The following is a 13764-nucleotide window of genomic DNA, read 5'->3' on the forward strand; positions in this document are numbered from 1 at the left end:
CCATCATTTGGGATGAGTCTGTTGCTTTCTTTTTTGAATGATGCAAGAGATGCAATGACTTGTTTAATGTCAGTTCCTAGGAATCCTTTTATTATGTTCACTGTCACAACCTCGATGGATAATTTAAAGTAAATAACCAATAAAGTCAGGAACAGAGGAATACACGAGAAAATACTGACCTTGAGTTAGAGAAAACTACTTTTATTAAAAGAGCCAAATCAATTTAAAAAAAAAAGGGCTTCAGTAGAAACTAAACACTAAAGCTGAATATAAGCTAGCCAAATATATATATATATCTAGAATCAAAATCTTTCTCTTACATAACTGCGTAATAAAATGAGTACTATTTAATAGTACATTTCCTATATTGACATAACAACTCCCTCACTCTACACAATATATATATGTTCCAGCAAAGTTGGTGAGGAGGTGGATTTCTGGGGTGACTGAAGTGATAAATTTGGGCACCTTTTTTTCTGGAGAATGGACTAGTTTTAAAGTGTGAAAATAAATGGTTTAAGATAGTGCTCAAATCTGTGCATGTTGGATTTTACATCAATAGAAGGGAGTTCATCTCTAACCGGCCCAGCACTGAGGCTTCCTCACGCGGCTGGACCGCGAGCAGGCGGAGGGGAGCTGCCTGGCGATGCGGCCGAGGTTGGCCTGGCACACTTATTTCCAGCGCAGTCAGCAGTGGGGAAACACTGAAGGGTCTCGAGCAAGGAAGACGCATCTTCAGGAGCCTGGCTTCAAGGATCAGCTGGGGGGGGGGGCATGGGGCGAACTGGAGCAGAGCCAACAGCAGAAAGAGCAGCTTTTCCAGCCCTGCAGGTGGGAGTCAGTGTCCGATGGGTGGCGGTGGGAGCAGAAGCAAGCAAACGGTAAGAAATGTCCTGGTAAGGACTGAGCGGCAAGGACAGGAGGCTGAGGGGCGAGTGGCACCTCCTCTCTGTTCTTTCCCTTCCATACCCAACGCAGACACTCAGCACTCATCCTGGCCCTCCGCCTGCGGCGTCCCCAGGTTTTGCTGTTGGCGTCTAACAGTTGGCAGGACCTAATCACACAGTGGAGATGTGGGGCTCAGGCCCATTGCTTGGCTCCACCATCCCAATGAAGCTAAGCTTTCTTATCACATCCCACATGCAAAGTGTTTCAAAAATTGACGCTTTAGTTCATTTAGCAGGTGGTGTTTTTCCCCCCCAGTGATTCCATACTTCCATAGGTCTCTGATTTTAAAACATTTATTTAAAATGATATGAGGTTGCACCAATACGTTTTCAATCTTAGTTAAACCAAATAAAGTTGTGATCGATGTGAAGAAATTTGCATAGAAACCACATGAATTTTATTGAAATAAAAATTTAAAGACAAAATCCTAATACCTAATTATCCTGAAATAATTAAATGCAAAGGATATACATGTTAAACGGCCAAAACCATGTCGGCATTACATAATGCTCATAATGAAGTCATAAAACATTTTATACTGCTTTATTATAAATAATTGGAAACAATAGTTCATTTTTCAAACCCAGATAACAAAACAGTAAATAACATGCTTAATTTTTTTTTTTTTTGTTATTTCATTTTATTTTTGTAATATGAATTGGGAAATAGTATTTCTTATCAAAAGACTGGTAAAAAAAAATGTGTAGAAACACAAAAGAATTAAACACTCGCTTTCAGTCTTTCAAATGAAAACAATCAAGAAGGTTTTTAGAGGGAGGGACTAAACAGTACTATGGAGGAGTCACCAAGAATAAAAAACTGTGAAATACCTGCAAATAACACGTGTAAGGCAAAACCAGGTTGTATACAGATGCATAAATATAAAGACTTGATGGTAAATTTTAAAAAATACTTTCTTAAAACTGTGAGCATCTCTCTTCTCTCAAATAGAGAAAAGCCAATAGGCATAATAGATCAAGTTACCAGGTCTGAAATAGGTACTGTTGCCTTGAAAAAAACATTCATTTTTCTAAAAGGACACCCAATATGTATTTCAATTTTCTTATGTTTTGATAAAACCTGTTCACTATTGTAAACTTGAACACTTAAAGACAGTAGTAACTTCAAACTGCAACAAAAATCTATGTCCCCAAATTCACTTAAGATAGATTTATACCATAGGCATAGTTCCATGAAGAGATTTACAGCAACTAGCAGTTAGAATTTTCTTATTCGATAGGTGACTATGATTAATTTTTCTGTGTTTCCCTTATGCATAATACAGAGTTTTGCCAATTTTTATCACTAGTAATAATTTTTAAAAATCCCAAACTGCTTAAGGAAACAGAGCCTGAGGGAGAAAAATATTAAGAAATAATGTATTTCATAAAGGAGTTTAGTAGATTTCTTTGAAAACTTGTGTTTATTTGCATCAATTAAGAACAATGTTGCATATTCCAGATTAAAACAGCTATCGGGTTTAGGGTAGATATAAACACACTATATACAATATAATTCTTTTATTTTTCATAGACTTCAAAGTGTATCTTTTCTAGAAACTGGAACATGGTAAATCTGGAAAGCATGTTTCAGTTAGTTAGCAAAAATTAAATTAGCATGAAATAACAGGGTGAGTGTAACTCCATTATTTTGAAAATAATGGAGTTACACTCACATGTACACATGCAAGAAAATACTGTAAAATAAACTGTTCCAGTTTACTTGGTTTGACTTCAATTTAATACACTCTAAAAAACTGCTTTCATGTATAATATCATGGGAAATATTAAATGCATGTATATTATTTTAAGAGCTTGATGATATATTTCACATTCTTTAAACTTTACTCAGGCTATAAATATATTTATATATCCGTCAGTCAGTTTTTAAAGTAAATGAAAACTGTAGCATGGGGGAATAATTTTTTACCTTAGAGGTCCATACTTGATTATGCCCTTTTTTGCTGAGAACTGTATCAGAAAAATCAGAGTAATGGAGCACGCTCCGACATCATGTTTATTCTTCACGCACTACAATTCATTATGACTTAACAAAATGGAATTTACACTTGAAGATGGGTTAACTGGAATCGACGAGTTAAGTATGATTTAGGAATTAGGCCTCTGAAACTCATTAACACTTAACCAACTCAGAGAGCAAAGCTGCTCTTCCTGAACTTATTAAAACTGTGCAACAGTATAAACTTATTGTTAGTAGGTTTGCATAGAAATAACACCACTTCCCTGGTGTGATACATCTTTTCCAAAGGATCACGGCGGGCCTGCTTCTACTTTCCATGTAATTCTGGTTGTTCACTTTCTTCTTCAGCGTTACATGAAATAAACTGTATTTATCATCCAGCTACTATAGTTCCAAAATAAGATCCAGTAGTAGTTTGAAGCGCAGTGAGCTGAGCAGTTGCTTCCCTTTTTAAAGCAGGACAGCGAGTGGCGTCCTCTACAGTCGAGCCACATGAACACGGTCACCCCAGGTAGAGACTTGCGTGAACTCAACAGGCTGCACATCCACAGTCGAGAACCCCGGTGATTTCACCTAACTGCCGCTTGTTGCTGGAAAGGGGACAGATTGTTTGACTCTAGAAGATTTCAAGCAGTTTCTCATCATCTGGGAGCTTCTCCAGCTTTCTCGGTTGCTTTTATAACTGCTGCTGACACTGTGCCTTCAAAAATCCAAAGGCCGGATCATCATGGTTGCGGAGTGTAAGGAGTAGCTGGGCCCTTTGAAGTAATGCCACTTGATCCCATTCAGTTTCCCCAGGTTCTGCCCCGCGGTGTAGAACATTCCATTTAGATTGGACGGGCCACAGGCATCAAACCACCAGCCTGAAGGATCAGTTAAAAATGAAAGAAAGAAGAAACAATTACAAAGAAATCGAACATTTGGACTTCAAGGGCATTAACTGAGGGGAAATGTATCCATACTTGTTACGACCATTTGAAAACAGGAGGCATTCAATAAATTATCTTGTCAGTAGTAGAAGTGTTTTAAGGACATCCGACTTAGGCAGTGTGTGAACAACCAGAGAGAGGAATGCTCTCAGGGAAATCAAGTCTCGGTGTCGCTCCACTGGGGCATGTTTCCCACTGAAATGATGGGAAGCTTCTAGGCTTCATGAAATGATCTCAGACAGGCCTGGATTTATTTGCAGGGCAAGTAAAATGCAGACACCCTTAAGAGGCATTCCATCTTAAGCCTATTATTGGGAATAGAACAATGAATTATTAGTGAAGAATTCCTGATGTTTAGACAACTGACATCTAAATAGAGAGAAAGAGATGTTTTCCATCTACTTTATAATCTTGCCAAGAACTGGCCCTCAGCTGCTTCTGAACACTGGGCAATGGCTATGATGCTCAATTGAATTTGAATTTCTAGCCCTCTCTGCATTTAACAGCAATATGGGGGGTGTTCGTCAATAGTGGTCATGCAGTTCCTATGTAGCAGAATTTTCCTGAGACTGTTTGAGTTCTTTCAAAACTTAGTAAGAGGAAAAACAAACAACTTGATCAGTGCCATGGGGATCCTATGCTTGCCTAGCTCTCTGGAAGGATAACTCAGTGCTTTATTTTCTTAATGAATGAAGTTCTCAGATTTTTAGATAAAACACAGTACTTTCTCTTCCTCTCCTGAAGTGACACTGCTGAAATCTTCAGGGAGAGATGGATGCCAGAGATATTCTGGCATATTTTTATTTGGATACAGCTGACCCCCCTTTGGTTGTGGAGTTATACCTAAGGGACTAATCGCTGCACAGCTGATGTTTAACAGTAACATGAGCATCGTCTTCCAGAAACTTTAGAAAAAGTTAAATGGAGAAAAGCTAGCTCTCAAGTTTTCAGTGTTGGAAGATGAATACAAAGGGGTTGTGTTTACCAGAGACATAAGAGGCTGCACTAATGACCAGTTCGACTGGGGACCAGTGAGGCATGTCGGTGAACCTGGGAGGCCGCTGTATTCAATGCTGTTCTACCAACTGTGTACAAATAACACGGATGCTACTGTGGTGAAAACACAAGTGACAAGAAGGCCCTTTGACAAGGAAGGTGAAATTCCACCTTCTTAAGAGGGATTCCCTTGGATAAGTACGAGTGAAAATATGTTATTTATATTACAAAAGACATTCTAACATTATGGGGCCTATTTACCCCGAAGGCTCGCAAAGGGGAAGGTGAAACCCAACCTGGCCGCTTCGGAGCTGTAACCTTCACCTCCTTCCCTGTGACCTCGAGGCCCTCTCCCGTCCTGCCAACGAGCCTTTCAGTTTCTCAAATCCCCGCCACAGGCTCTGGAGCAATGCAGTCACTCTACTGTTGGGAACTAAAAATCACAGGCCGACCCTCCAAGTTACATTAGGATACTCAGGGTAAAAGGGTGGTTTTGTTTGGTTTAGAGAACGTGGTAAGAATTCTGGAAGGTTGTGGGAAGGCAGAGATCTGTTGCAACAGCAGCCTGGCGATCGGGGGCATAGGCCAAAGGATACACGTGTTGGGAAATTTTGGATGAGCTTAAGAAAATGACAAGAAACAGTAGGGGACCATGAGAGAATCGACTAAGCTGATCCTACGTATCTTTCCTAATGAGTCAAGGGGGGAAATGTTTGTAGTGGGAGGAGGGCATTTAGACACTGAAAGTGGGCCGTCTGGCTCCTCTTTCAATGCCTCTAAAAAAGTAAGCAATTAAGTAAATGCAAATCATGAACAAAGAAAGAAGAAAAAAGCATTAGGGAGCCACAAAGGAGGCTGGCAGGAGATCTACTTGACTTTGCACGGTCCTGGGAGAAGCTGATGTTTACCGAGGCCTGAAGGAGAGGGGGAGGCAGCCACGTGGAGGCAGGAAAGCCTCCTGGAAGGAGGGTGCAGCACATGCCAACACGGGGGGGGGGGGGGGGGGGGGGGCGGGGGGGGAGAAAGCTGCCCGCGCGCAGGGACTGAGAGCCCGTCAGCGCGGCTGGGAGACTGAACCCGGGAGGCCCGCAGGGGAGACAGGGGAGAAGTGGGCACTCCTGGAAGAAAGGGGAATACTGCTCACGGAGAAATTTATAGCTGATTCCGTCTACTTGTCTATCATCAGGTGAGCCAGTAAAACATTCTCTAGGAATGGGACTCAGCATTTAACCAGGGAAACTAGATCTGTCAGGTTAAATGTTTAACAAAATATTGTGCGGAGCCCTCACTCTGTAACTACAGTCTTCCAAAGTCACCCTGCGGGAAAGTGGCAGCACAGGAAGGGGGGAGAGTAAATCTAGGATCAATTAGACAAATACTAACCAATGGGCAGACACAGGGCTCCCAGTTAAGTAAAACAAAATTCCAGACACTGAGTGCACAGTTTTGTGTGGGAAAGAGACTATCAGCTGTTAAAAAATGAGATGATAGCCATCAAACAGGTTTTTGAAAAATCTTATAAACAGGCAGAATGTCCTATTTGTGGGTCCATAAGGTCCACTCATTTACCAACTGAGCTGGGTCCTGAAGGATGAGTGTCTTTGGGCAGAAAGACTGGAAAGGTAATATCTGTGTACTCTGGGAGAGCCGGAGAGGGTGGCTGCCAACAGCCTGGGTTGGCTGCAGTGCCAGTGGGTGAGGGGTTGGAGAAGAAATCGGGTTAGCAGCAAAATAAACAGGAGTGAAAACACGAAGATTTATATTATATTTTTATTTAAAAATGTTCTTGTGGGCAATGTGGAGCCTGTGAGCACCAGACCAGAAATTAGAAGACCCAGACTTTGACGCTGATTTCATCAGCTAATAACCAAGAGATGGTAGGCAATAAAATCAGTAATATGTGTCGGGGACTCTGCTAAAATATTTATATGCATTTTCACATTTTATTCCCCAAATAGCCTATGTGGTGCGGCTAGTACCACAGTGAAGGAGCTGATGCTCAGATAGTTTAAGGAACTTTTCCAAGGACACAAACCCACTTCGCTCTTCATTCATAAGATGTGATTTATAAATGTCTGATTAACATTTTCCCCGGCACAGTTGCAGGGATCCAATAAGACAATGCACTACGAGGGCCTGTAAGATCCTCTCTCAGTGCTCTGTGGAAGTTATCTAGGAAGCAGACCGGAAGGTTGAGAGCGGGAGCAAAAGATTCAGTTTTGTGGGGTGTCGTAGTGACTCAATAATGAAGACCAGGTCGTCAGTGCCAACATAGCTCCTTATTTGTATGGTAGGGTTTATTACAGAAATATGAAAATAATTTAGACTCAAGTGAGTATAGTTGTACAATGTTTACACTGTAAAGACATGGTATTTAATTTCCCAATATGGGTTTTGTTCAACTGTTTGTGTGATTTCATGAGGAAATCAAAGAGCTTAAGGTGTTTATCTCTTAAGACCGGCAGCCATGCACACTATGGACTATCAGACGATAATAAAGACGATGAATTACGATGGCAGAAAGCAAAATGAAAGGGCATTATCTCTCATGACGATTTCGGTTGTAGTGTCCTTTAGAAAATACTCTGAACTTCAAGGGATCAAAAATAATTATTTCTGTGTTAAGTAAGTATTTTGTTTTTTCAGACACATGAATTTTATAAAAACATTCTTTGTATCAAATATTTCAGTTTTCCCACTTTCTACCTGTCTGAAAAAAATTAAGCATGATCAGGTCTTTCAAGCAAACCCTGAAAAGACATGGTTTTAAAGCATATTTATAGGAAACAGACAAAAGGAACAGCAGACTGCTGGTGACTCAGATGCACTTCTTGGCATCTGTAGATAATCATCAGTACGCATGGCACCCAGGGCTCAGGTAAGTCTGCACGGAATGAAGCCGTGAACTTACAGAGGAGTATGCCTGGGCTCACGGCTCCTCTCTGATAAGGTAACAGACAGCTCGATTATATACCCTCTAGAATCCTGGGGAAATGTTCACTTTCAACTTTGATCTTTATGTGTCTGGAGTAACAAACAAGCAATATGCTAAACAAGTTAATCTAGAAAAGGCCCTTTGAGTTTGAAAGAACTCGGTGATGTAAGCGAAGGACAGACGAAAGCAGCAGCTCCCATCTGCTGCTGGGACGACTGATAAAATGTCTCGAATGTTTTAAAATTGGCAACTGCTGAGATGTACTTTGCCAAGCATTTTTCTTCATAACCTGTAACCTCATGTATATTTTAATAAGAAATCTGAGATGCATGTTTCTAATTCATTTACACTTAACTCATTAAAATTTAGTTTTGTAATAACTATCCTGGGCTTCCTAGGCCTTTAAAAATCATTCAAGTCTTTCATCTTTGAGGCAGAAAATTCACATTTTATCACCAATAAATGAAAGTTTGCCCAGAAAATAGGAATTTGATTCTAAACTTTGTACTCAGGAAGTTCACATTTATTTAAAAGTCAGGAAACCTAACTCTCAAATTCTGACCTAAACAAAATGTCTCTCAACACTTCTTTTCTAAGGTAAGAAGTATAGCAAAACAGAAAGATATATCTGTTTTTATAGATTTCGTTCATTCGTTTTCAATGCATACATTCTAATCAGCAATATGCAAAAGAACTGCACAGAAAATAAGACTTTCCTCCTTTATCGCTAAGGACGAAGCTGAACTAAACTGACTGGTACCATTGTTATCAATGGGATCCTCACCAAAAAACACCACCACAAAGAACATTTGCTGAGTTCACGTGCACAACTTTGGCCCTAGGCCAAGCACTTGGCCTTTTCCCCCTGTCTTTTCTTTTTGTTCCAAAGATGAAAAGTTGTTTATCCTGGCGAGTAATCTTGAATTCATTTAAAAACCTCTAGGTATTCTCTTACTGTCTCTTCCCTCCCTTGGAGTTCAAACAGTAAAACAGAGTTAAGCTCTTGCTTTTGAATGCCATTGCTATAAACAGAGGTCGTGGACGGAGTGGACACGGTAGTGGCTTACATGAGGATTGTGCTCCAGTCCTATGTCCGACACAAATTCTGTGACCTTTGGCAAATTATCTAACTTTTGTGTATCTCAGTTCTTGCCAAGGGCATTACTTCGGTCCCTGTTTCAAAGGGCTTTTAGAAGCATCGTGTAAGTTATTAAACACAAATCACTTAGGATAATGCAAAAATGCCTCTTAGACAGTAAGACTGCAATAAATATTCACTATACCATTATTAGAGTAAAATACAAACAAAATTAGGTGTTTGATGATTTCTCATCGACAGTCAGTTACTAACCTTGCTAACAGCCTCGTGCTATAGGGCTATCAGTTCAGGTTTAACTTTTCCAAACTTATCTTTCGAAAGACATTTTCTTATATTTTTTGCTCTTTTCCAAGAAGTGAAAATTTCGCCCAGAGAAAACAAGAATATAATCCTAAACTTTGCACTTAGGATGTTAAAATTTATTTGAAAGTCAGGAACCTAACAGTCAAATTTTTCCAGTTCTAGGGTTTAGTTATTCCTAATATTTAGTTCCAATCTTCGATATTCCTCCCTTTGTTCCACGTGTGCATGCAAATACTGTATGTATAAATATATTTATATTTATGTATCTTTATGTTCACGCAAAGTTACATTCATACCCATGTTGACTTATTTTTATGTTTTCTCATCAGGATTATTTGTAATTTTGCTATGTCCTTTCAGATTCAGTGAAAACATATTCATTCATTTAACCAATATTTATTGAGCACATACTATGTGCCCAGCACTATGCCAGGCATGGGGGATCCAGTGGCAGATAGCATGAAGTCCCTGACGTCCAGTTTTGTGGCATAGGCTTACAGATTATGTGCTAAATAAGAAAGTGCCTTGAAATGAAGTAGTACAATGTAGATTTCTATGGTCAACCTTAAATTATCCACGTGGATCTTTCCTCTCAACGTTTTTGCCTTAACATTGAGGGAATGCCAGTTATCTGACAATGCTTCGCACATTCTTCCTGGGTTATTAAAAACTCTAAGATCGTTCTATTTTCTCCCAAATCTTGTCACTTCAACCAGCTGGAGAAGCTACTAATTTCCTTCATTTTCTTTGTCTTCTTCAAGATTATATAGGAGGCAAGACAAGCATTTGTCAACTCTCTGCTGCTGGCATCTGCTAAGTCCTAGGGTGTACTAAGAAATGTATGTTGTATGGCTTCATCCCTTTTAGGAATGAACTGAGATATCCTTTGTTAGCTTTAGCAAAGTCTTGTCTGTCGACTGACATAGTTTATGCGTGGGAAAAGATACCGAAGTTTCTACCACGATGGATTTCTCTCTGCAGAAGATTAGGCCACATTTCCACAGAGCTTTTATATTATACGCTAAATACGGAAATTGTGTTGAAAGCAAAGTAAGGTAAGGGAAAGAATTTAAAACAATACCATGTTCTGTTTTTGTCAGCAACCTTTAGTAACTGTAGTTTCTAAGAGACTTTTAGAAAGACTTATTTTGAAGAATGCTGATGTAGTACCAAAGACCACGTTTCCTTTGAATGTACGTTTACTTTGCATGGAACAATCCAGTGATAAAAGGTTTCATTTTCATAATTTGAAAGTCAGAGGTTTTTTGTGTATTTATTTTTATATACAATAAATCGATATAAAAAGGAGTGTGTTGAATGAGATTACATTTTCCTTTCCTTAGTGTTAAGTAGTAGATAAAATGTAAGTTTATAAGAAACTGATCCCTTTCTTTGGGCTCAGGAGGGCACAATAGGCACTTTCTTGTGGGACCGAAAAGTTATTTCCTAAAGTCATCTTTTAAACGTATCCTTCCTTCTACTTAAATATGCAGGTTTGTCATCATATGCTCTATAAAGGAAGAAACCTGTGGGGAAAACTTACAAACTTTCCTAAGGACGGTGGAATCACTGAGCACAGATGATTCCTGGCTTATAAATCTATGTTGACAAATCATCTCTATTCAATGGAGGGGTCACATCCACAGAAAATATGTGTGGTAATTTTGACCTCAAAGTATATAGTTCAATTCCATAAGAAATGTGTAATGAAACATAAAAATCATTTAAAATTTCAGTTGGATGGAAGGATTGCTGGCTTTCCGGTAAGGCAATAAGAACATATGTGTCTGTGAAAGGAGGGGTAAAACACTTGCCACCGTATCTATTTCTACTGATGCAAAGGTGCCTTCTCGGCCAACTCCACCACCTCTCTGCTCAGCAACGCGCTATGAATTATAGCCCATGCACTGAACTATTACTGCAGCCACAGTGAGGACACGTGTAAGACAATCAGAGAACCAGAAGAAAATGTAAGAGACAATCCTTTCTCGATCCACAACTACAGGGTGACACGAAAGTAAACCTTTCAGATGAACAGCTTTATGTTCTCTTCGAGAACGTGTCTGTAACTAGAGATACACAATCCTCCCTGGCAATTCCTTCCAATCTTTGATCTCTGGACACTCCACCTAAAGTGTCCCCATTCCTCTCATAGCTCTGTCACATTATATTGTGTCCCTAGCCCTTGTGTGATTTTAAATTGTGTTATTTCTTACTTTTTGTGTGGATGGTTTCCTCAATAGAGGCGAGCTCTAGTCTATCTCGCTCATTTCTCTAATAGTAGTTGACCCTTTATACTCATTAAAATCTGTTAAATTGATAGGAGAAAGTTAAGAAGTTAGGATGTTAGGAAAGAAGAAAGGTCAAAATGTTCTACCACATGTCTAGCTGAGATACCTTCTGCTTTCAATTAAGCCCATCTCCTGTTGTTCGGTCTTGGACAGATAAGGGTAAACAACGATACCACATTCTCCAGCTAAAATCCCTCCACGGACTTGAAGAAAACTACTGAAGACAGTTAGTGGGCAATAAATCTTACTTTACCCTTAATTCCTTTTAGAAGAAACAAAGCAAAAACATAAACAAGATAAAAAAGCTTTAATTGATGATGACAGAAAACTATAAATTATTAGTTTCAAAGAGTATGGAATCTCGCTGCTTAAAAGAGACTATTTTAAATAGACAACAAGTATAAATACAAATGAAAAGAAAAAGGGAATCTTGTTAGATAAAGAAAGGGAGAGTGTGACAGAATATATAGCGGTGGTGGGGAGCAGGCGTACGCTCCAGGCAATGCTCACGTTACCGGGACTGTCACTGACATTCCTCCTAATGCTCTCCAGTCCTAAGCTATCTGAATTCCACACATGAGCTTTGTGGAGTGAATAGCTTTGCAAGACCTGGATTCTTTCACAAGGATATTTGATAGGGTAATGGCGTTTATTACAAAAGCATATTTACTTAGACTATTCCAGCCCAAGCAATGGAAATTTTTTCTCCCCAACACATGTGTTTATTGGTGAGTAGGAAGCAGGTCCAGGAATGATTATGGATGAAAGAACATGACAAAGTACAATCATTTGAAGCAGAAATAAAATCATAAATCTGAGCAATGAAGTTTTCACATCGACAACCAAGAGGTGCACTATCCTCTTTGCTCTATGTTTTCATTATTATGACAGAAATATGAACATATTGGATGCTCTTCTAAGGAAACATTTGAAAGGCTTTACTGTTGGTCTTTCATGTGTTGTATTTATTTGGTAAGAAAAAATTATCTGTAAAAATAGACATGAAGAAAATGAGTGTATTTCAATATTAAAACGGGCAGGAAAGTGGACAATCAAAGTCCTTTTGTCTTTGTATCAAGTTTCTGACAATTCCGTTCATGGGATCAGGAAGGTAATAAAAAGAAAAATTTTCCCTCTGGAAAAAAGTTTAAAGCCTAATCTGTCTGTGCTCGCTTTGGCAGCACATACACTAAAACCTACGATTGAAAAAAATCTAAATTTCTAACAACTGTTTGGGGGAAGGGGTCATAAAATTACATACAAAGCACTTTTAACTATGTGATGAGCTTAAATGTGATGCCAAGTGGCATGCTTCAAGCTTAAGGAGAAGGCTACGGCAGAGGCCGGATCCTAGCAGGTTGGCATTGACAGCACTAGGCCTGGTCTCACGTTGGAAAATGTTAGGATAAATGGACAGGGTGGGGCCAACGGGATGTGATTTGGTGGTGGCATTAATGGGGAGTTTGGGGATGGGGATGAGGTAGAAAGATTTCTCCAAAACCTTGTTAATCAATGAGAATAATCGAACTAATGATTCCCTTCATTAGCTTCAAAAGTTGAAAGTGATTTCAAGGGCTACGGATGGTGTTCATTCATTCGCGCACCGTATTTTTTACTGAGCTCCTATGTGCAACAGTCTACTGTGATGTTAAGGGCAAATGCTGAGCATTAATTTACTTTTGTTTTCCTTACATACAAAGTGGAGATCAGACTTCCTCGCCCTGCTTATCTCGCTGAGTTGGGCTGGAGTTCAAGTAAGACAGTACAACAAATACAGTAAGACGTAATAGTAACGGTAATACTATCACATTTGGGGAAGACAGATGTTAGATTTAAACGTTTTTTTTCTTACTGGGATATAAAGGTGTTCTGTTGTAGAACAACAAGGAGAGAGAATCAGAACAGGTGCAGGCGAGAGCGAGAGCTATTCCATTAAGAGAGGGAAACAACACTAAAACCGAGGAGAAATACTGGAGAAAAAGCTTCCTTTACAACCTTGTTCGGTGCCAACTCCTACGTTGCCAGAGCCCATAACGTTCTTGAGCCACACCATTTGCTGTTGGGGTTTAGCTCAGTGCTCCACAAACTTCAGTCAATCACCTATCAACTTTGCAGGTTTTGTTGTATCCACTTAGAACTTTTATTAATACTTAATTAATAAAAATAAAAATAGGTTTTTTTAAAATCAATGATTTGTAAAATATCATGAATACATTTAAAAATGCAAAGTTTATATCACTCCTTGAAATAGAAAATCAGTACCACTTGCTATAATAAACGGTA

The 13764-nt window shown here is 39.3% G+C and overlaps 1 protein-coding gene across 7 annotated transcripts in view; it reads right to left on the bottom strand.

The window, feature by feature from the left end:
- Positions 1-1226: 1226 nt before the first annotated feature.
- The window catches only part of ANGPT1 (angiopoietin 1), a 222952-nt gene continuing 210414 nt past the window's right edge, over positions 1227-13764 (bottom strand). For 4 of the 7 annotated variants that reach the window (XM_081116873.1, XM_081116875.1, XM_081116874.1 and 1 more), the window contains one exon: positions 1326-3791. In XM_081116873.1, coding sequence (XP_080972999.1) covers positions 3631-3791 — 161 coding nt within the window. In that variant the 3' untranslated portion in view covers positions 1326-3630. Of the gene's footprint in view, positions 3792-13764 lie in introns of all 7 variants that reach the window. The other 3 variants (XM_081116876.1, XM_081116871.1, XR_013997448.1) reach the window with 2 other exon arrangements.

Source organism: Miniopterus schreibersii (genome assembly GCF_964146895.1).
Source record: "Miniopterus schreibersii genome assembly, chromosome: 17".
In the NCBI taxonomy this organism is placed as follows: Eukaryota; Metazoa; Chordata; class Mammalia; order Chiroptera; family Miniopteridae; genus Miniopterus; species Miniopterus schreibersii.